Source organism: Chelon labrosus, assembly GCF_963514085.1.
Source record: "Chelon labrosus genome assembly, chromosome: 16".
Taxonomy (NCBI): Eukaryota; Metazoa; Chordata; class Actinopteri; order Mugiliformes; family Mugilidae; genus Chelon; species Chelon labrosus.
This window is the reverse complement of record NC_140349.1, coordinates 9,964,519-9,988,822: the sequence shown is the minus strand read 5'-3', so window position 1 is coordinate 9,988,822 and position 24,304 is coordinate 9,964,519. Positions and strand designations below refer to the sequence as shown.

General features: G+C 43.6%; 2 protein-coding genes across 2 annotated transcripts; both read right to left on the bottom strand.

The window, feature by feature from the left end:
* Window positions 1-1,130: 1,130 nt before the first annotated feature.
* Window positions 1,131-2,628, bottom strand: dpm3 (dolichyl-phosphate mannosyltransferase subunit 3, regulatory). Its single transcript, XM_084563412.1, has 2 exons — window positions 2,585-2,628; window positions 1,131-2,352 (listed from the first exon to the last, which is right to left on the bottom strand). Exon 2 carries the CDS (start codon window positions 2,304-2,306, stop codon window positions 2,028-2,030), a length of 279 nt encoding a protein of 92 aa, XP_084419538.1. The 5' UTR covers window positions 2,307-2,352; window positions 2,585-2,628; the 3' UTR covers window positions 1,131-2,027.
* Window positions 2,629-13,849: 11,221 nt separating this feature from the next.
* Window positions 13,850-23,688, bottom strand: trim46b (tripartite motif containing 46b). The gene is made up of 11 exons (XM_084563854.1): window positions 23,408-23,688; window positions 23,132-23,321; window positions 22,467-22,665; window positions 22,046-22,192; window positions 21,630-21,725; window positions 20,803-21,056; window positions 19,611-19,732; window positions 19,070-19,408; window positions 16,795-17,024; window positions 15,608-15,675; window positions 13,850-15,330 (listed from the first exon to the last, which is right to left on the bottom strand). Exons 1-11 carry the CDS (start codon window positions 23,661-23,663, stop codon window positions 14,889-14,891), a joined length of 2,343 nt encoding a protein of 780 aa, XP_084419980.1. The 5' UTR covers window positions 23,664-23,688; the 3' UTR covers window positions 13,850-14,888.
* Between the last annotated feature and the right edge of the window lie 616 nt (window positions 23,689-24,304).

Below are 24,304 nucleotides of genomic sequence, written 5' to 3'. Positions count from 1 at the left end.
TAAGGAGTCATTTGAAATGCAAAGGCGGCTCTGTGTGCGGCTTTCTCCTCACGAGACGAGCAAGCCTCCCGCCTCGAAGCCAAAGGAGCGTGCAGGCAGAGATACCGAATTACGATGCAGTCATTAATATGGATTTTGCTCGGCGCTTCATGTTGCTGCACTCAATCAGGAGCGTTTTCTCTCGTGAATATTGCCGCTCACCAGCCAAACAACAGCAGCAAACGGAATGTATGGAAAAGAAAAGAAAAAGGTCAGGGTATGTGAGGTCGTTTGATGTATGGAGCTTTCATAAACATCTCATCAGATTACACCTACTGACTTATACTGACTGTTACGTAAATGGCACAGTCTGGGATGAAGCATATGTTCTGTAGCTAAATAAGGGATATATATTATTGAAATAAGGGATTAAAAAGATGCACTTAAATGCTATATATACTATTCATAAATCTAAGGCCTATAAAATGTGTTCCTTAATCCGATATATACTTTTGTCTTAAAGAACAGATCAAAGTTAGATTTTGGGGGACTGGAGACAAAGAAAAGTGATTAAGTATTTTACATGTGGCTACGAGTAAGAACATAACTGCCTACAGAGGGATGCCTTTGGTGTAATCGCCAAAGTAGAACATTTTCTGGTAAATAACAGGTTGTCTTTCATCCAGTCTGCTCAGGCAACAGCTTGCAGACATTCGTGGAGGGGGGGGGGCGGGGGGGAAGGGAGGCGGGTGACGTTGCAAGGAACGATGGGGCTGAAGCCAAACAGCACAACAGGCAGAGCTTTCACACAGAGAACGGCCAACTCTTTTTGCATTTGTTCAGAAGTTATGGGAGCTTTTGAAGCCCTGTAATGATGCCTTTGGCCGGGCTATGCTTTGTTTATGCACAGCAGGGACTCACGGAAAATGAGCATAGGCAACCTAAAAGGCTCACAAAAAGGAACTGCAACTGCCAGCATCACATTACTTCAGAGCTACATGCTTAGCGCAGGTTTTCTGAAACGAATCTCTGCGAGGGTAGAAAGGGAAATGCGGGGTAATGTGTATTTCATGTCGTTAACTACAACATCAGACAAAAGAGATCTGTCTTTTACACAGAGGGAGGCATTGAGCAGTTGATATAAAGCCCCTCGGGCTGAGTGGGCTATGCATGGAGAAGGAATGTATCGTACATTCGGGCGCTCACGCACATACTCGCATAACTCCTGGTCCTATCCGAACCCCCCCAAAACCACAAATACACATCCCAAGAAACACACACACAAAAAAATGAAGAAATAGATTCCCATTTAATTAATTCTCAGCAATACCTGCAGGGCGTAAGTCTGAAATCGGACACTGGAATGTACACTTCTTTACAGATAAAATCTAGTCCACCTCTACACTGACAAGCAACAATCTCCAGACACACACACACAACAAGGTCCAGCCTGTGAAGTTTCTTCTTTGGAGCGCAAGTCAGATTGAAAGCATCTGAGAATTCCCACCAGAAACAGTCTTTAGTCAGATTGTTACAATGTGACCTTTAGATTTCATTTGTTGGCATTTCAGGGAACGGCAACTGGTTGCAGATGAGAGTTCAGCTCCACAGAGACACAAACTGTGTGTAGTTTGTCAGACACATCCCGGCGTGTGTTCAAGGTTTAGCTTAGATGTGATCACTAAACCAAGTGTTAGATACAGAAAATAACATTAAATATGATTCTGCTGGTTTTTAAGAGAGGTGGTTAACAACTGTAAAAGGTTAACATTGACTTATTTTATGAGTAACCTAAAAAAAAAACATTCAATAGGTCATTCATTTCTCACTTTCCAGAACACATCAGATAAAAGTGGATAAGACTGTATGAAGTGTGACGATGACTGATGTTCAGATCATGTCTGCTGTGTGACTTTTAATCCAACACATTTCACATATTTTTTTCCTTCAGTAACTTGAACATCACGTGTGCAGACACGGAGTTGTGTGTGAGTGTGTGTGATAGTGGTCCATGCTTTCATCTCAAATGTCTCTACATAGTCTCTCTTCTACATCTTTAATCCCTTTTTCCTCAAGTCCTCTTTGGCTTCTTTTATCTGCTCCAGTAGCTCTTTCGCTGCCTCGTCACAGTCATTGAAGGTGGCCACCCTGTACCCCACCGTGGCCAGGGAGTAGCAGCCAAAGGAAACCAGCAGATACAGAGGCATCGGCCAGGCCACCTCTCTGTAAGTCTGCGGCAGGCTCAGGTCCAACAGGTCGAAAGTGACCAGAGCCCAAACTGAGCCCAGCACCGACACACCGAACAGCCACTGCATGAGCTTCGTCATGGTGAAAGCCGCCGACGGGATCACAGGTAAGCAGCCAGAAAACAACCTGACAGAGAAACCAACAGGTAAGCAGCTAGTCATTGAATAAACGTAGCGTTAGCATACTAACGTAGCAGCGCGTTAGCTATGTAGCTAAAACACACGAAAAACAAACAACCAGCAGGTAAGTGATAAGAAAAAAACATCCACAAGAAGCAAATGATTGAATAAGATTAACAACTACATGAAATATCATTTAGTTCAACGCGTTTCTTTACAAAATAATATCACATATTTACCTCCTTTCTAACGACAGCTCAGCTCTGCGCCGTTTGATGACGTGGCAAGCGTGACGCATTATGGGAAATTGAGTTAATAATATGCGACTCTAGAAATCCCAACAAAGCAACTAAATTGTCCTTTAATTTTCAGTAAATCAGTGTAATTCATATGCAGACGTTTTATTTCTAAGAATTTTTAATATAAATTTATAAATTTTCTTTTCTGCTTTCTTTAAAATCCAATCCAATGTAATGAATATAATATAATATAATATAATATGTTTTATGTGTTTTAATAATTATTTGCACTATTACTTCTATATTTATTAAAGAATTAGACACTCTTTGTGTAACATTGTATTTCATTCTTATTATATTCTCTTATTCTCAGCAGTAATGTAGCAGTTAGCGCTAGAGAGGAGCCAGAGAGGAATGAGAAGACATTACTCAGAAAGGTTAATTACTATAACTCCTCATGGGTTTTATACTTATCGGTAAATCTCACTGTTGTTGCTGTCTGCGTTGCTCATTAAAACACTTCACTAGACTATTGTCTGATGAATTAGCAACACCGGCGCCCTGTCAACTGAGAGTGAGAAAACAATTAGTTTCAACTGAGTCTTTAATAAGGCCCCCAGTCAGGCTTTTAACTCACATTAGACCTCTAAAACACATTAGACCTCTGTCTCTTTCTCTGTGCCGATCTCTTAATTTAGCAAAGCCATTTTGAAAATTAGATTACCATTAGCACTAGCTAAGAGCGATCTATAAATACTAATGTTTTTTTATTTTCCAAAGTGAAGAATCCAGAAACAATTTCATTAGGGGCCACCGGGAGCTTTCTGATGTTTGATGTTTGATCTCAGTCTCTCCTTAGGTGCTATGGGGCATGTCCATTTCATTTGGGGTGGTGAACTCACCAGGTGCAGAGGACAGTGATCTCTCCGGGGTGAAATCAGCATTGGGAGGAGACGTAAACATTATTCACTTAGCTTGGGAGTAGGATACGCTGAAGAGCCACTGAGAAATAAACATCATTCTTTGGGGAAAAATGGAGAGTTATTCTTGGAACGGTGGTGTTTATGTTTGTCTGCATTAGTGTTAATAGTGTGAGTGACTATCTGCGCGTCTGCCAGAGGGGTAAAGTCTGCTTCTTCTGTTTATGCAGGCAGTAATATCCCAGACTGAAAAATGGAAAATAGTCTAGGAAATCAGCATTTTTTTCCGTCTCGTGATTGCATCAGGGAGAATTTTTGTAAAGGTTAGCCAATGCTGTTTTAAGGCCTCAAAGTCTGTCCAAAAGAAGGAAGTCATGCTAACTTTAATTGTTTCGCTAACCTTTTAAAAAACATCAAATTTCATTCTCAACAATCCCAAATTAACTGATAATAAACAATTGTATAAAACATAGAGAAGGAACTGATCTTAACATTTGTGAGAGTTGGAGGTGTACACCATATTTTATTGGATAACTTTATTAACTGATTATCGAAATTTCTAAAATCCTAATAACGTAATATTCTTATGCAAATAATTTTTCCCCTATTATACTTAGAAACACAGAACAGTGGTAAAAGGTGCAAATGAATATGAAAATGATAAATGCTCCGGCTTACTCTGACAGTCCAAAGACATGTTGCATTAGATGGTGATTCTTAATCGGCCATAGTTGTGCATGTGAGCATGAATAGTTGCCTCTTTCTGTGTTAAGGCTCATTTAAGGTACTGCGGGACACAGACGACGTAATTTTGTAGCCTACGCTGGTGTGAGCCATTTATACTTGTGCGCTCATCAGTATGGCTCGCCCTGTAAAAACACCACCCAAACACTAGACGGCGCTGTGTCTTTTTTGCCAGTCGGGTTTATTTTTGTTTTCCACTTCCTGCTTCACTTTCAAAAATGGCGACTGAAACTTTTGCAGAAATTTCGCCGAAAACAAGTCCTACAAATGTTTGTATCTCCGAATCTCCTCAGTTAGCTTCTTCCCATTGTGTTCCATCTTTGTTGACCCAAAACAATCAATTCAAAAACTGCAGAGATGGAGAAGCAGACGGAAATACTAAAGCGGAAACATGCTACTACCAAGTGGACCAATCACAGCTCTTGCGGTCTGCGTCGCCACGGCGCGTAGTTACATTTCTAGGGAGGTGCACGTCAGACTACGGCGCTAGGGTCCGCGTATGCTCTGCACTGTCGCCATAGCTACGACGTCAAATTGACGCAGGAGAGTAAACCACCTATTAGCCCTGTCATATACTGGCAACATGTCCACGGTCTCTTGCCCAATGTTAGCTGGGATAGGCTCATCCAGCTGGGATAAGTGGAATGAGCGAATGGATGGATTATTCTCTCTTACTCTTACTAAGATGTCAGGTTACTCCCCTGCACTGATACAATAAACCGAATCCAGGTGGGATTACCCATGACACGCCACATAATTGCATACATCATAGTGTGTGTTTTGTGTTGTTTTTTTTTTTTCCTCTCTCTGTAACTGAAATGCATCGGTATGAGCAGCAGTGTGAGCAGCAGCGTGAGCGCGTGCGACGCTCAGTGGGAACGGCCGAGCTGGCTTTTCTCAGTGTGTCTCCCTGCCAGCTCCTGTTCCGTTCCAGTACTCAGGAAACCTGTGCTCCAGCCGAGAAGGCCTGGCAGACACAACACAACAGCCTGCGAGCAGGAGGGGCATGAAACTGAGAGAATGAAAGAGGGAGAGACACTGAAACTGAGAATAAATGATAGAGAGAGTAAAACAAACAATTAAACTAGAGAGGAGTGGAAGCAGTGGAAGCTGTTTTTGATAAAGAAGCAGAGAGTAGAGAGGGAAGGCGGGGTTTCATAGCTGACAGGACAAGAGAGAGAAAGCTGAGAGGGCCAGGAATGAAAAGAAGTGGTGACCAAGTATGTGGACGAAAGAGGAGAGGGCAACAGAGAATTGATGGGAGGGAGGGAGCAGACAGGGGAGAGAGGTTTAGACAGGGGGGTGAAATCAGGGGATTTGCAGGTGCAGCTTGAACAACCAATGACCTTAATGGTGCATTAAATCCAGCTGTTGCTTATCCAGACTTTTCTTCAATCCCGCTAACACCTTCAGCTGCACAACACAAGCACACAGCCCCTCGGGTTCCCACAACGGGGAGCGACGACAGGGAGACTAAAGAATATATGTGCATGCAGAAGGAATGAGGTAAAAAAAAAAAAAAAAAGAAGAAAAAAGCATGAGGGGATTGACGGAGACCGAGCGATGGCAGAGGAGACACTTGATCCTGAAGTGCAGAAGTAGGAGTGACTGTGTGAGTCCAACCGGAGAACAAAAGATAAGACACACAGATAAAACAGGAAAAGTCGTAATGGAGATTTGTGTTGACTCTATCTCTCTGACTTTGTCAATATTAGTAGAGTGAAAGGTCCAGATAAGAATGTGTGCTACTAAAGCACTATATAAGGATCGAGATTTAGCTAGATAAGTATTGTGTAATGTCTCTAGTTGGTGAAGCAAGAGCTGGAGAGGCAGAGAACAGCAGACAGAAGGAGAGAGAGAGAGAAAGAGAGAGAGAGACTGTCAGAATGCTCTTTAAGATAACAATAGAGCTTGGATTCAAAAACAGGAACCCTCTGTTTCCTGAGCTGGAGACCATAGCTGTGTGTTATGTTGTCATTAGATGTAAGTTTAGATGTGTTTGGGAAAAGGAAAGGGTGACTTTGACTGCGTCATCGTGCCCAGGTTTCACGCAGAGATTTTGTCTGTGGGAGAGAGAGAGAGAGAGACAGAGAGAGAGAATTGATTCATGTTCGGGTCCCTAAACAAGGAGAGGTGGCAGAAAGACCGGCTGCCGAAATCCTTTAAGTTCACAGTTCGCTGGGAACTTTTAGTCTGGAAGGAATCAACTCACATTGAATGAGTCTGGCAGCTAAATACCAGGACAATCAGCAAACTCCAAACTCAGTCAAAGTCAATTTAAGTTGAGTTGATGAAAGTGAAAGTCTTGCATTAGGACCTCTGTCCTACTCAGGAACTAATTTCAGCAGAGAATTCATGAAAACATTTTACAATACAGCCACGAGACATTATTTTATTTATAGTGTTAAGTGATTATGCTGCTTTCGGTGCTTATGTCTTAGTCACGCCTTCATAAGTGGACAATTTTTGATAAGGTCAGCGTTTACAAGGTCTGATCTGCTGACGCTTTCAGAAATGACGGAGGTGGAGGGTAAAGTTAAATCCCCGCAGGGCCTCTGAGCCAGGACCAGACCACGTTGTACACTCCTATGACTTCACATGGATGCACCGCTGCTTCTGTTGCTTCGAATTTGGATGAGTTTCAACTGAGAAAAGTTCTTAGACCAGGTTCAACAACATCAGCATCACATCAGAGTGGTGGAGCTGTAACTGATTGAACCTAGGGATTTTTTTCAGGTGGACGTTTTAAAAAAATGTCGAGATTCCCTACACCCTTCATTGTACCTTTGCATTTTCCATATTAAGTTACCTTGTTGTTAGCTATTTACGCTGTTAGGACCAATAGTTTCTTAGCAGCGGTGTCCTCATGACTTTCGGCTGATGTTATCTTTTGAACACCAAGTTGACCTTCTGGATATGAAACACGATCACTTTTATCCCACTAGACATTTCTGTGAAATGTTGTCATAATTAGCATACATAACTTCTTGGGTTATTGCCAAAAAGAGGTCACGCTGACACTTCACCACCAAAATCAAATCAGTTTATCCTTGAGTTCAAGTGAATGTTTTTTTTTTTTTTTGGCCAAATTTGAAGTCTTTTTATCAAGTTGTCCTTTAGACAGTGCGTTCACAAGAACGAGCGTGATGGACAACCAGATAACGTAATGCCTCCAGGCTCTAGTGTCACTGGAGTGGAGTGGAGGCAGGAGATTTCCCTTCATAACTGTGTCTTTAAACATAACTGTGAACATGTAGTTTAATTTACTGGCCTTAAATCAGCTGATCCATAATGAAATACATCATACATACATTATGATGCTATCCCAACAATATCCCAAAACTATTTATACATTATATGACACATACAATAAGATTGTGCGTTTTTTTTAGCAGTTCTTAAATTACCGTAATTACCGTCTTTAAATTACCGTAATAACGGCAATATTGAATTTAGCGACAAACAGCAGCAGCCTGCGCCATTCATATACATGAATGCTAAACTAAATGCATTTGAGACATGGTTATTCTATGGGAAAATATACGTAAGATTAAATAAAGCGAATAAATCCAATTTATAGTTAACAGTTCACTTTTAATCTAACTTTGCTAACCAGCGCTTCTGGTAAAAAAAAGGGAAAAAATTAGACCCTGGCGGGCCACCATAGCATTAACATTGTATGGGAAAACACTGCCTTTGCTTTCTTAAGTTTAGGCAGCAAAATCTAAAGTAAATGAATGCGAGTCAAGTGTCAAGTGGCAAATTCTGCACCTTAACTCTCAGTATAAAGCCTCAAACTTTTATATACATATTTATGACGATACCTCACCGAGCTGAATGTTCTTCTAATAAAGGTGCTAGGTTTGTATTGAGTTTTTGTCCGTGCCAATATCCACTTCTCAATTATATATTGTGTCTGGAAATGCCCCTCGGACATCATTTTGTTCCTCTACAGATCTCATTGAGCGAAGCTGGGGTTTGTTGGATGACATCTCCGACAGCCGAGGTGAATCAGAGCAGATGCTCGTCGGGGGTCCCGAAAGCTTTGACGCCCGACAAGCTCACAGCTCATACATATCCTTGAGCCAAGATCATTTAGGTACAGCGAGAGTCTCCTGCACTAAATAGCTAAGATAATAGTTGTGGGATCCATGTGCTTCTCAGGGCCCACTTAATGAAGTCTTGGGCTGCTCAAGTGGGTGTAAGGTCAGAGTGTGGTCGAGTGTGACCGGCTTTAACCACGTGAGAGTAGATCTTGCCCTCAGCGCACCCTGTGTAAAGAGACACACCTGTTTCAGCTGCTGCTGTAACGGCCACAGTGAAACAGCGGAGGAATGTGCTAACCCCCCCACCCACCCCCCTTTTCTCCATCGTCTCTTTTTCTCTCTCCACGCTCTCTATGCTGTCCTAATGAATCTCATCACACGGCCTGTGTTTGTCCCACTAGTGCTTTGTTTGTTGACCTTTATGAGACGTCATTCCTTATTATCTTCATGGCTTGTGTAATTCTGCCCCATAACACAACCCCCTAAACCACATCCACGGACCCACAATATGTGTCTCTGTGTGTGTGTGTGTGTGTCTGATCAAATGCTTCTTGTCAGTGTAACAGCCATTAACAATGAGCAACGGGCATAAGCTTGATGATGTCTCCCTCCTCCCCCTCTCTATTCTCTCCTCTCGCCCTGAAACACAATGTCCTTTAGCATTACCATTATTGACAGTGGAACTAATTGGCACATGGTTATGAAAGTTCCCCCTGGGCCATTTTAAATTGGACTACACAATTTCCTTCAGCCTCCAATAGTCTGCACGCGGGACCTGAGGAGGTATTGATTATAAATGTATTAATGTGGGTCAGTTCTGTATGCACAGCATGGGACAGATGATGGAAGGCTACATGTCGACGCTGGAATAAACTGACCTCATCTTGTGTTTACCGAATGGATGTTAATGGGAGGAAGAGGGGAATTCGTTCCGCCGGCCTTATCTGCTAGCAACATTGTTTTCCTTTTGTAGAGTTGATGCGCACAGGTCCTGGGGACATGCTTCTATATAGGTGAATTAAATCTGATTGCTAGTCATATACAGCTGCAAACCATTAGGAAGACACTGCAAACTTTACTGGCTTATTACACCCATGTAAACAGAGCTACTGGAAAGCATATTAACAAACCAAACAGCCACGTGTTTATATGAAAAAAAACTCATTAAGTCAATTCGATAGATGCAAGCATCACTGACTGCGTGCGAGATATTGCCTTCGGTGTCTCATTATGTAGACAGTGTCCTTTCTTGTTCCGACAGATTAGGTCCAGCGTTCGGGGTCGAGGTCCTTCTGCTTTGCATGATCAGGGAGAATCGCACGGGATCAGTCATCTGGACGCAGATCCATATGATCGATTTGCTCTGAAATCTAATTACACATTCAAAGAGACTGCAGAGTTGGGCCGTTGTGCAGGACGTCACGTATAATCAGCGATTGCGACTTGAAAGGTGCAGCCGCTTAATTATTACACAGATCCGTTTTTTTTTTTAAGCAAACGCAGTGTGCGTTTGTTGACGGGCATTGTGGCTTCCGTTGACTTTAGGTTGATTATTTGTGGGGGGAAGTGGGTGATACTCTGAAAGCTGATTGTGGCCACCTCAGGCAGCCATGGCTGTCTGTCAGTACCCCAATATGAAGTTGATTAGGTCAGACTGCTGCTCTGAGGTCTCGTCTATCTCAACGTTAGCCATATTGCTCCACCGACCCGAAGACCCAAACTGCTTGACCTCTCAGAAATGCGACCCCGAGGCTCCTTGCTGCTCCTTGAGGCACCTGCCAACCTTTCACCCTTTCACTCGGTGAGCATCTGGAAGGTGAGGAAGGACAGACGAGAAGTCCAGGGTGGGCTGTTGGGAGCCGTTGACGTGGTAACAGATCGGACTAAAGAGTCATTAGACTTCAGAGTAGCAGTCAAACTGTTTTTCTCTTTGCTCAAATCAAACACAACCTCCCCCTCATCTATTTCATGCTCCGAGTTGCCACATGTCCTTCTTTCTTTCTGTTTTCTGTCTTTATTTCGGCCTCTTTCTTCCTCCTTTAAGAGAGCACGCACATCTTGCAGGCTATGATGTATGCACAGCTGGTCTTGACAGAGCCGTCCAGGAAACGTGTGGTTTACAGATCCCCTGTTGACATACTGATTTGACTGGACTTTCTTTTTTTTTTTTTTTCGGAGACCTGGAATTTTAACGGTGCAGGTCCAGCTCAGCATGTTTGACCACGGTGGAAAACCGCTCAAAAAAAACCTGCTGCATCCTGACTGACTGACTGACTGAATGGATGTGTCACATAGAACATAAACCTCGATGCAGAATCATGGTTTCTAACCGCGCGTGCAATGGCCCCACACCTGCTCACGCCATTTGCTGCAAAGAATTTTGTATCATTAGTCTCGCTAAAATGCTATTCCACACTTTTTGAGTTTTATGGAACAATAATATTCAAGTTGTTAAGTTACAGTGTACAGACGTACTATATATCTGAAGCTGTGCCATTCTTAAAGTTACACCTTGGGGCCAAACGCTGTGTAGTATAGTATAGTAAAGTATAGCGTGCTCCACTTCACACACTTGATTCAAAAGACAGGATTTTAATGGTTGGAACCAGTGAACCATTCTTTCGGGTGGAGAATTAAATCATTTTCCGAAGCAGTTTCTCGGTTTTAGTCCGCAGTTAAATAAATAGTTCTTGCAAAACACACATATTCCCTTTCTTGCCAAAAGATTAAAACATCCATAAGAGGAGGAAACGGCCCGGTGATTACATGAGGTGTACTGTACCAAAACAAGTCACTTCCTCCAACCAAGAGAGTCCAAAAGAAAACCTTCGCTTTACGCTGAGCTAAGCCACCTAGCTGCAGGCTATGGCCTTGTGTTTAACAAAGGGACACAATAGTGGTATTAATCTTCCTTTCATCTAACTTTCACCAACGGGAAAACAACTAAGTCTGTTCCCCCCGTCCACTTCTGCAATGCACTGTCTGCTGTCAGACGCCACTTTATTTGCACGGCCGTGCAGTGCGTGCTTTTATGCAATAAACTGCGCGATCATTGCATAACCCTCGTCGCATCATTAAATGGAGAAAACAAAGTGCAGTACACAAATCCAATAGAGTAGGAAATTCCGCTGGAGTGTAAAGTGAATTAGCCCTGTGCCTTCGCCCACAATTGCAGCGCACTGGGTTACAGTATGTGGCCATATGGGCTCCGTCTCGCATTACTGTCACCCCTCATTTATTCTAGTGAAGGGAAGATGGCCTCGCTCTGCCCCTCAAATCCTCTTAGCCAACATTTAACTGATTGATTTCCCCCCCCCCCCCCCCCCGTTCTACCTCCATTCAGATTATCAATGTGATAAAAAGCAGGAAGTTGTATATTATTGATGCCGTCCGGGTCTCACGGGTGGATGGATGGTTGAGAAAGAGATACATAAATGTTTCAGCAGCGGTCACGGCTGGAAGAATAATATCAAGGTGACGTGATTGAATTTAAAGGAGGTAAGAGGAATGAATGATGCGAACGTGATTCAATCCTTTCAGCAAATAACCTGTTACACGCGGAGAAGGAGGGGATCGCCGGCGGAAATGAGGCCCGGCACCTCATGAGACTTTAATATAGAAGTTTGCTCTTATGAAGATAAATAATTGAGCTGCCTAACTCTTCAATCAAATGAAAGTTTCACAGCTATAGCAGGTATCGGCTGTCGGAGGCCGAGCTTTCATTACAAACACATTATATTAATGTCCTTTTTCATTCCGCCCCCCGCTGACTTAATTCCTACTGCAGGCCTCCATCACAGAGACCCAGGACTGAGCAGAATGGTATTAAACCGGCTACCCTCCAACAATATATCGCCCTTCAGGCTATAGAGACTATACAGCGCATTCAACAAACAGGTTAGGTCTTTTGAACATGTGGTTTAGCTTCATGTTTAAGACGGTCGGGTGAGCGGATTCCAGCAGACTCTGTCCTGTGTGTTCTCCAGATGGCACCGCTCACTGTCTCTCACAGATTGTATAGCTACAGCTCCGAGAGCCTTCATAAGTTCAGACGACCCCCACCACACACCCACCCCATCACGTCCCATGAACTATACTAAATGATGATCATGGAGATTATGTATCAGTAATTCCTGCCAGGTCTTTAGAAGAATGCCCATGCTGTGTGCTTAATACTCAGCGGAGGGATTATGCAGACCCCTACATGTGGTGTTGTGGCTGCATACCTCCAGTCAGACTAAACCCAATCTGTTACAGATTTGGAGTAAAGAAGGGAGGTGCAGCGAGCACAAGGAGCTGGGCGGTGCAGCGCCGTGTTCATGCTTTACAGTACATTCCTCTTCTTCTATATCATAGGGGATCAGAGCTAAACCTCCCTTTGGAGGCAATATTTTTATCTGTGCGAATTAGGACGTTAAAAAAAGAACCTTGGCTCATGTCAAGGCTGTGTGCTTTATTATTTCTCAATCCCTTTTCTTCTACGCTTTTTATTTTCCCTTTGTGGTTCAAGCAAACCCAAATACAGTTTCCCCTTGAACGTGGGTCCAATTAAACACATATGTGGATTTTCATATTGAAGCTCATAAAAGGTAAACTCTGGCGATTTACATTACATTTACATAAGGAATGCTAAGTGCCTGCACATGTGAGGTGTTAATAGCTCTATCAAAAGCAGATGGCGATCATTATTCATTATTCTCATCCAGGGTGTTTCACTCAGCGAGAATCTTATATGCGAGCAGGTTATTTTTGGTATGTGTAAAATACCATAAGCCTTTTATTTCCTATTGGGAAAGGTCAAGCATGACAGAGGTTTGGAGGCATTTGAAGCACGCGCCAAGCCAGTGTTCCGCTTTAAAAAGTGATTGGCCAATAGGTGGTGCCCTTTGCGCATTACCTAATTCTAAACTCCTGTCTTAGTCTGTGCACCAGAGGACACGAGGGATTAAAGGGCAAGTGCTTTCTGCATGTTATATGGGGAAATTTTTATTGCACGTGTGTAAAACATAAAGTATGATTTACTGGCAATTCCTGTACAGCCCCTTTTACGCATAATTGCATATGTACAGTGCATACAGTACATGCATGAGACCATTTGGCACTGAATGTTAGTCCTCAACGCCGTTCAAGGGCTTGGCACGAACAGAGAACGTGTGATTTAATATCATGGCTTTCAGTTGTGAGAAAGAAATTCATATGGTAAATGATTTGGTAAGGCTTTTTTTGTCAGAGAATCTTCTCCCTTATTTTATTTTTATATGTCACATTTTTTTTGCAGGGGTAGGGTGCATGCAAAGCTATAAACTGTGACAAAAATGGCGGTGATGTACATTTAATAAAAGATCAATGCAAGCAGAGGATCTATATGTTAAGAGAACTAAATTTAAAAAGAATATTTATACATATATTGGATGCATGGTAATTCTTTCACCATTGTTGACACCTGGAGTGTGTTTGGTGTGTCGAAGACGTCTCTAGTGTTTTGCTGTGTTTTACTGCACCCTAGTGGTGAAGCTGCGTAACTGACTCCTTCCTCTTCAGTAAAGATGCTGATCGTGAACAGTTGAAACACTGATTGAATCCAAACATCAACAAGAGGAAACAGAAGGCGGTTTCATAATTTAAACAATTTGCATTTATTCTCTGTTTATTCCCTTAATCCGTTCTTCTTCCGCAAACATTCTGCCAGCAGGTGAAGTTTACATGGAGTCAATCTGCTGCTCTTTTCACGAGAAAGCGCTGCTCATTAACTTACAATCAAGCGGGGTTAAAAAATAAATAAATAAATACATAAATAAATCTGAAGTGGTGTTTGCGAGGAAACAACTTTCCACAGTCAGTGCTGTTATCAGTCGAGCCGCACACCCCCATGCACACGGGGATTTGAGCACACAAAGAAACGCGCGCGCGCACACACACACACAGACTTGTGTATTTGAAATACAAAACAGCAATGCACAAACAGAACTGTGGAAACTAGTGATTAGCTGTGCAGCAGAGGTATAATTGTAGCGTCTAATTACAGTATTGCCTCATTGTTCCTCTCTACCTCTAATTTACCACATTTACATCCCGGGAAAAACAATAACTTTGGTTGGGATCATAATGGGTGAATGACTAGCATTAACTGTGGTTAAACACAGTTTTAGTTATAGGTGCAATTAAATAGTCTAGGCCTTTTTTTTTCTTTTTTTTTTTTTTATACTCGCATAATGTTCATATCTCTAAAGCAAAATGTTAAGGGCGTGAAATGACAGTAAAAGCTCCTACAAGAAAGACAAAGCCGTGTGGTGCAGCATCTACATTAGCTTTAGAAATGTATGCAGTATGGCCTGGCTACAAGTGCAAGCATCAAAGGTGTAATTAAGTGCCGGATATACCAAACACTACGTAAGCAATAATTCTTGCAAAAATGCATTTAACAAAAATGTAAGAAACTTAATTACATTGCATATTTGTTGCTATAGAAACATTTTCTTATACAAGAAAATTAAATACAAAACAAAATCGCTGAGATGTCTAACTTTTCGCTCTAGCTGAGTAAATACTTCACAAATACCAAATACATTCCAAGTGACTCCCTCAGATCAGGCATCAGTTGTTGTTCAGGTTAGAGCCGCGGGGCTGGATGGTGACCCGCCGGACTGGCGTCTGATCTGCGTTGCGGTTGGCCACCAGCTCCTGCAGCTGCAGCGCCCCCCCGCCGATGAAACAGAAAGCCGGGCAGACGGGGCCCGAGCAATCCACGTGACCTTCCCACAGAGGTCGCAGGGAGTGGGCGTCGTAGAAGGTGACGCGGCCCTTCTCAAAGTCAAGGCACACGCCGAGCCTGGGCGGCAGAGGGTAGGTGAGGCCTGTGGGCGAGGAGGGGCCGTTGCTGATGGGGTCGCGAATGCCGTTTCCGTGGCTACCGTGGTGGTGGTTGTTGTGCTGGGGTAGGTAGATTTTACCCATCCCCATTGTGAGGAAGCAGAAGGGCGGGGCGGAGTCCAGGGCATCCTCTGCGCCGCTGTCATGGCCGCTATCTGGGTCATAGCTGGAGAGAGAGTGCAGTTTAAGAAAAATGAGGAAAAGGGTTTGATTTACAATATTCCAGTGTGCTCCCACCGCCCCCTTTTCACTAGATTTGGATTTGGACTTATTCCAATCTTCAACAGATTTTTAATAATACTTGTGTGTTGATTTTCACTGTCATCGCTACACCAGAAATCCCTAGAGGGGTTAATGAATCCACCGATGTTAAACGTACTCGTGTTTGGGAAGCACCACACTATTATTTCTTCCATTCATTGCTTTACATTCCCTCTACTCACCGGGGACTAGCCATGTCTTGTGGAAGGTGAAACCACTCCTGCAGTTTGGATTCCAAACCCACTCCCACCTTTACAGAAGAGAACGACAGAAACCGGTTTGTTAAAAACGCTCCGTGTGAGGGAAAGCTGTCTATCGAGCCTTCTGTTCTCATTTCATTTGTTTTAAATAAAGCGTAAGTGAATTCATCTTCATGTAACTTTCTAAATAATCAAACCGCTTTGGTCAAATGCTGTTCATAAGCTGGTTATAATATATACATTTCAACCAAATCTCATTGTTGCACTTGATGGCAGTGGGTGAGCTGACAAAATGTCCCGTCACATCACAAAATGGACATATGTCGCATGTTTTTTTTGGTGCATCTATTTTCAGATATGCAACAAAGAAGTACTTGCACATTCACTCCTCAGTATGGATTGGCTTCTTTGTTGTTACTGACTTTAACAAAAATAATCTTTCAGCAACACATTCTTGGCACACTAACAAAGCACACGCCTCTTGTGTGACAAATGTCAGTCATGGTTTATTTGTACTAAGAATAACTTGATTCCTCTTTTGTTTTTTTTTTGGTAACATGACTCTTAAGTCCACACACACACACACACACTAAAATGCCCTGTTATTGTAGGACAGTACAGCTGATCCGAATGTGATGGTATCAATTAAAAAAACCCTTAACAACTATTAAAAACCGTTAAAGCTATTAAGTGATTGCGGTTGTTGTTTTTGTTTGTTGTTTTTTCTTCCTTTGTACCTGTAACTGGTTTGAAGCGGGTGGGGCTCGGTTGAAAAAAGATTATGGCATGTGCAGTGCCACAGATTAACATCTGAAGTTTGACTGTTTAGTTTCAGATCTTAGCTTCAATTGTCGTTTTTTCAGGCATAACATTACTTTTTGTTTGTGTTTGTGTCAAGCTGCATCCTGCTGGGCATGGCTGCTGCCATCGAGGAATGTCATTGCTATGTGGTGGGGGTGCCTGGTGGGTGGTACATGTCTAAGTAACATCCACATGAATGTCAGGTCCAAAAGTTTCCCAGCAGAACGTTGAATTGTCACAAGACGGTCAATGTTATTTACTTCTCCTGTCAGTGGTCATAATGTTGTGGCTGATCGGTGTATATTCCACATGAGTATTATTCTTTAGAAGTACTGTTCATAATTCATAATCAGTGTAGATTCACTTGCCTTCACTAGGTAAGATCCAGGTTCCACTGAGCATGCCCAGTAATGCCGGCCCTGTGTGATGGCTACATCCCCCACCAGGAGGTCAGAAGTCAGGTGACAAGAAGTGAGGGCGTGGTCAGCGGCCTGCAGCAGAGAGAGACCAGGGACGCTGCGAGCGCATCGCTGCTCTTTACTGACCACCAGCCGGTCAGCGTGGAGACCCCAGCGAGAGTCCAGGTAGAAGTTGAGCACTGGGAGGAAGGAGAGAGGTAGGGAAGGGAAACGGGAAGGGGCGAGAGGAAGTGAGTAGAAAAAGCGACAGGTGCGTTCAGAAGTAGGGGTTTGAGAAGTGATAGGAAGTTTTTGGGGGGCAACTGAGAGAAAGTGGAGCAGATTTAAGAGGAGAGACAAAAGGTAGGGGGGAAGAGAGCAGGCATGCACCTCCTCTCAACAGCACTGGAAGAGAAAAGGACGTTGATCTATACATTGAAGACTCAGGGAATAAAACACAAAAGGTATTGTAACAAAGCTCTGCAGTGGGAATTGCAGTTTTTTTTTTTTTTTCCAGAGGAAGTACAGAGGGAAGATACGCAATAGCAGGAAGGAAAGACAGCCAGCAGAGACACAAGGAATTCACCAATCACTCAAATCGACCACTAAAAATCCCTGGATCTGAATCCGATCCATGTTGTTAAGCCTCCGGTCTTAACAAACTGCAAACCTCATCAGCGCTCGGACAGATCTCGTTATAGGAGGGAATGTGGGAGGCAGAGGGATGAGTGGGTATAAGGCACGGAAGAACACAGGATGAGTGGGATGACCACAAAGAGAAAGAGGGCAGAAATCCTTATGCAGCATGGGGGCACAGAGAGGCGGTGACGGGACATGAGTGCACTTCTTACGTTCAGTAGGAGGCATGTAGGCTGGCAGCATGGGAGTGGCACAGTAGATGTCAAGTACAAAGCTGTGAAATGGAAATAATACATGAGAGAAAGATGGGGAAATGAGGTGAAAGGATGTGGTGAAGGTGGAGAGAGAGGTGGAAAAGGGAGATGGGGATGAGAAGAAAAGAAAGAGAATGAATTTTTAAGCATTTCACCATGGCGACCACTCTAATGCTTTCATCGTAAAATATAAATAATAGCAGGTGTGATGAGGTGATGAGACCCCTTTGCTGTGCAGATATAGGATAAGACTTTCTTGAGTTACGTGACTGTAAGACAAAAATATTGTTGCATGATTGGTTGGAAGATAATAAAAGAAGCTCGAGGTGCAGTCTTAAAGAGACGGATAAGACCTGGAGGACTTTGGACAAGCTTAAAAGGAACAGAAATAAAAAATGGTTAGCAATCTACCCACTGTCATAATCAATCACAGTTTTGCAAAACCGGGTTTGTGAGCTGAGACATGTTTTCTGGCTGAGTGCCTTCTTCCAGTTTAACCTGAACCATAGCTTGCATGCAAACCCGCTTTAAAACGGTTTTTCTTGTGTGTCTTCAGGCTCTTTATTACAGCACAGGTCAGATTAGTAACATCATTTCACCTGGACGGTCCTTTAAAACCACTCTGGTGATGCAACATGTGTTACTTCCTGATTAAAGACTTAATGAGCAGAAACAAAACTCTGGCGTGCTGTAGTGTGTTAGAGACTTCAGGTCTGGTTTGATCCAGCAAAAGGGTTCAAAACAGGAACAGACCGGATTTATCTGAAGCGACGTCTCAATTCAATATGGGATAGAATTAGCCATCGTTGTGTGTATTCATGGTGCATTATTACATTAACACTTGGATATGAGGAGTTCTGGTTTAATTAATTAATCTGAAACGTACGGGCTAGCCCACTCTACAGTCTGACCTGTGGTGAGGTGAACTCTATGCATATTACAAATGTTGTTGCTACCACTCAGCTGAAAAGATATATCGTCGATAATTCACAAAACCATTGCAATCATCGTGATTGTTCGGCTTGTGGAACAAAATGACCGCTTTGCCTTGCTTACCCTCCCCTGCAGTGCAGCACGGATGCTGCACACTTCTTTTATTTAGTGTCAGACGATCTCAGGAGTGCACAGAACGAGCACTGAAGACTTTCTAACCCTTGACCCTTTCTTGATACTAGTGTGACCTCTTGCACTGAAACTCACGTTAAGAATGGAGCTCTGCCTTTACTATGAACGGAAGTAACAAATGCAGTAATTCTGTTTTTTTTCTCTTGTGCATGGGCATTAATAACACAGGTCAAAGTCTTTCATTTTACTTGTAAATAAGAACAAATGAGGAGCCGAGTCGCCCTCACCTGGTGCAGGCGGAGTGTGAAGGTACACCTCCTCGCTGTACTCCCCGTAGCCCGCCTTGTTGCAGCCTCTCACCCGCAGCACGTACACGCTGTCCATCTCCAACCTGTCAATCACAGCACTGGTCCCACTCACTTCATCCAGTCGCTGCCAGCCCCAGCGGGCGGCGGACAGCCCCCCTCTGATCCCACCTCTGGATGCCCCTCCAGGGACCACGCCCCGACGGCGATACTCTACAGAAAAGTGCCAGGCGGGTGCAGACTCCTGGGGCAGTCGCCAGCACAAGAAGAGCTGGTCGTAGGCCAGAGTGCGCTGCGTATCAATCACTGGAGCCAGGGGAGCTGCGATAAGAACGGGTTTAATGTAGTGTTTCCACGGACATTAGGAAGTTTCACGTTTACTTTACTAAACAAAAAAGTCATCGAAAAGTCTCCGTCTTCTCCTCCTCCTCAGTTCCTCCCTTCCTTATCTTGTACCCTTCCACTATCTCCACCCTCATCCTTGCCTCCCCTCACTGTTCCCATCACCACTGCCTTTTCTCACCCTGGATGAAGTTCAACTCCGTCAGGAATTTGAGTTCTTTGGAGACGTCCAGCTGGAAGTGTCTGAAGGACGGATCAGCAGCGAGAGTGAAATGCTGGAGATTCTCAATTGCTTTACTCAGCCTGGTTCAGTGGGAAAGAAGGAGATTGTGTGTTAGAGGACTCCAGGAGGAACTGTGTTTGTGTAGTGCTTTCATCAAAATGGGTGGGAGGGTGAGATAGATGGATGAGGTGGGAAGGAAAAGAAAAGATAAAGATTATTGACAATAAAGCAGCTCGTCAGTCGTCGAAGTAGTTTATTTTAGAACGTATTGCTCGAATAATTAGTTTGGAACTATTTTCAGCTAATATCAACTCAAATACATGATAGGTAGCCTACTCTGATGGTGCAGACCTCTCTATTATAACTATAGAGGATACACTGACCAGCCATAACATTATGACAGGAGAAGTGAATAACATTGACCATCTTGTGACAATTCAATGTTCTGCTGGGAAACTTTTGGACCTGGCATTCATGTGGATGTTACTTAGACATGTACCATCCACCTAGAGCAGACAAGGCACCCCCATCCCATAACAATGACACTCCTTGAGCAGCCATCCCCAGCAGGATGCAGCCTGACACAGGCACACACAAAAAAACGCTTTAGGAACAGCTAAAAAATACGTGAAAACCTGAACAAGGTGTTGATCTGGCCTCCAAATTCACTAGATCCCAAACTGATCAAGTATCAGTGGGATGATCCACAGAGGCCCCTCCCCTCAACTCATAGGACACAAAGCCCCCCTCAGAAGGCCCATGTCCATTCTCTGATGAATCACAACTGTTTTGGAAGCACAAGGGAGACCTACACAATATTAGGAAGGTGGTCATAATGTTATGCCTGACCGGTGCAGCAGTATTAATTCATTACTGCTTTCATGGCAGCATGCCCTGTTTTACACAAATCTAACTTTATAGAGCTAACAGAGTTACGACTTTTACATACCCTCAGTCTACTTCCTACTATATCTCCTGCTGCCTTTTAGTTGTTCCAAGCCACGCAGAGAATAATGTGGAAAGAATATGTTTTTATTTACACAATAAGCCGGTTTGATGTCTGCATGAATGGATTAAAGTAAAGCCAGTGATAAAACACAGAGTACACATTGTTCAGAAAGCAATGCCAAAGTTGAACAAAATAAAAAACCTGTTATGAGTCTGCCGAGCAGCCTGAACAAAGCAGGGCTGGTCGGTTTCCTTTAACAGCTCTTGTGTGAACGCCATGAGCCCGGCATGTTCCATCAAGCCCCGTCTCTCAGACACCTGAGCGGCCAACGCCTCGCCTCGTTTCTGTCGGGCCGACTCCAGAGCCTGGGTGAGAGATGCGTGGCGCTCAGCCAGAGCGGCTGTCAGGTCCCTGATGCTCTGAGCGAGCTGTTCCCTGGCAGACACGCTGTTTACCTAGGGATGAATAACACGGATGAACAAGTTCACACACAACCCTGGTATTCAGGCCGACTCGTTTATCTTTAATAAAAACTCATAAAAAATGCTATGCAATCTCCTCTGGCACCAAACAACCTTTCCTGTGTTATGGGACACATAGACGGCACTATGTGAAAAGCATGATTTAAAGTAGTTTGTTTCTGCAGAGTAAGGTCATAGTTACGCTGTTATGTAAGCAAGTTTTGCAAGTGCACAACAGGAAATAAAAGAAAAACCAAACAAAAAGAAAAGTGGAGAACAGGTTTGACCACAGAAAATCTGCCACAGTTGCAAAGAACAATGGTTGACTCCCATCCACTTCTCATTGGTGTAAACAGATTCAACACAGTAGCCTACATAGCAGTGCAGTTTTATATTTTACATGTTTATGTATTTCAAAAGATAAGTTAGAATTATTTCTGTTAACTTTAAGGTCCAGTTTTCTGTAACTTATTAGCTTCTGGAAGCCAAATATGTGTCCCCATTTAGCCACTGACTGGTGTTAACTCAGTTTTTAGCAACATTTTGTCGGCTAGAACCGTTAATCACCTCAGTCTGAGTGATACCGCTCTCCAGCTGGGTGATCTGAGCCAGGACTGTGTCCTGGTTGGACAGAATGTAGTTCATCTCTTTCGTAATCTTCTCCTGTCAAATTAACAGCAGAGAAAACAACAAATGGGCGCAGATTAATAGTTTCACAGAGCCTTACATTCACCCGCATTAGACTGTTTACTTTACATTGTAAGCTGTTTTTTATCGCCACAGCATCACTTCACTTTATGAAAAGCTTCTCATTCATTCACTCTGTGATTTAAGTAATTATAGATGTAGCCCATATGTACAAGAAAATATCCCTTTCAAACGATGCAAATACTAAATTATTAAACTTCAAATGATGAATCCCGAACAGAATAAAAGTCACAGATATCCCTTTGTGTTTTTGTATTTGCAAAAGCTCGTCGTACCTTCAGTGCTTGGTATGCCTGGGCGACTGGGAGGATTTTGTGCCCAGTGTGGATGCGGCGCAGTTTGCAGAGCGGGCAGAGCAGACGCTGACACGACCTACAGTAGAACTGCAGCTTCTCCTGGTCGTGCTCCGGACACGTCAGGACCTGAGGAGGAGAGACGAGATCAAATTAAGAGCGATGCAACTGACAGTTCTGTTTTAACGTCCGTGATCATGCTTTTAAAGCATTTTAAGCATGTAAATGGATGGAATGAGCTCATTCATTCTGTCCGTGACGTGACAGGTTTCCAGGAGGGTCGTAAACCATGGCAGTAGCAAAACAGCTAGTCGTTTGTAAAGTTGAACCACGTGAGCAGTCAAGTTGGACGGGAAAAAAAAGGAATCGGGTTGAAGAAACATTGCTCTTGTAAATGCAGTACCTTTGGTCTGAAGTTGAGAGTAGGCAGGATATGTTCATGCTGTGCCCGTGGCGTACCCCATGGGTGATAGAGCTTGAAACACTCGTTGCAGAAATTGGACCTGCAGTCGGCGCAGCCCTTGGTGGCCTCCAGGGTTTGAGGAGGCTTACAGAATTGGCACATCACAGCCACACTGCCCAGGCTGACTGTGTGTCTGTACCTGGCGGTGGTGGTGGTGCGGAGAGAAGGCAGCAAGAGTAGAAAGAGAAGAAAGATTTTATTTAGGGTGAACTTTGTCCACCCAACAAATACATAAAAATAAAACTATTTGGCCGTCCTAATCAGAGCCATGAAAAGGTTATGGAAACTGCAGAAGGTGCAGCGTGGGGGAATGAGACAAGCAGGTGATAAAGTGCTGCACACAAAGCTGCTACACTGAGAAAACTGTGGGCTGCTACAGTATGTTTCAGTGCAGGATTCTTCAACGGTTCAGCTGCTCAGAATAACGACAATCCCATTTGGACATGTTCCCAAACCTTCTGTTTGTTCAGGTGTAACTCTTCTATTTCTTTTTTATTATTATTTTGGCTCTAAACACCATATGCACTTAAGGATAATGTCACCATACGGGAGTTTTGTGCATGTCTTCACACTTTTTTTTATTGATCGGCGTGTGCAGCATCTACCTCTCCACTATACGCTCCAAAGTTAGATTGCGCAGACAGTCGGTGAGTCCCTTCTCTCCCAGTTCGACATCTCGACCGCAGGGCACGCAAGGGAACATCATGACCAGAGGCGGGCCCTCCTTGCGACGACGACCTGGGTATGTCCCATGACCGGGGGATCGCTGCATCAATGGCGAAGGCGGATGAGGACCTTAAACCAAAAAGTGACAATGGTTATAGGCAGAAAAAAATGAACAATTTCTAGATTATTTATAAAGAGAAAGAGTGAAATCAAACCTGATCGCAGCACGCGGTCAATGGGTCGCTGCTCGGCTTTAGGTGTCGGCCTGCGCGCCTGGCGAGGCGAGCGGGTGTTGGGAGTGGAGGCGGGGGAGTTGGGTTCTGGCGGCAGCTCCGGAGGCGGGTAGCCATTTGCCACCAAGACCTCGGAGGCACACAGGAGGCAGACGCTGTGCTGGCATGGCAGGACCACAGGCTGTTTGACGATGTCTTTACACACGGGGCAATGCAACTCGTGCTCCAGGCTCTTCATGTTAGACTGTCGGAGGCAAATTTCAGAAAAACAAATGTGCACAAATTGAGTTAGAAAGAAGTGTAACACGCAGGCAGTGCTTGTTTGAAAACAGTTTTATTTAAATTATCTGATTACAGAATGAGATTATAAATCCGTCACATTCTGATACTTCACAGATTTGATTCTCACAAGGCCGCACTTGCACAGAAGATAATGAGGCTGAACTTAGAGTGAGAGATACTGCGCAAAGGTTGTCGCAAACCGGCGACATAGGGGTGCCATTCTTGTTAAATATGTATAAAGATCATACATTAATTATTCAAGCACTGCATCCCTTCAATCACAACCCTGCATGTGAAAACCAGCTGTTTAGGCCGTAGACATATGCAGAATACTTTTACATTTATTGCAGTTTTCTGACTCAACAACTTCAATTAAATATGTAAATGTGTATTTTATCAACAGTGCACCAACTACACCAGGCCACACATGACTACTGGCTCAGATGTAGAGACACGTGTGCTACGTCACCCTCCATGGTGACATAGCACATGCTGCTGTAGTGGCCGGGTAACTATGAATAATAATGCAGTGCAGACACATAGGGAATTACAGATAGGACACATTATTTGTCTGTCTCATAATCAGTTTACAATACC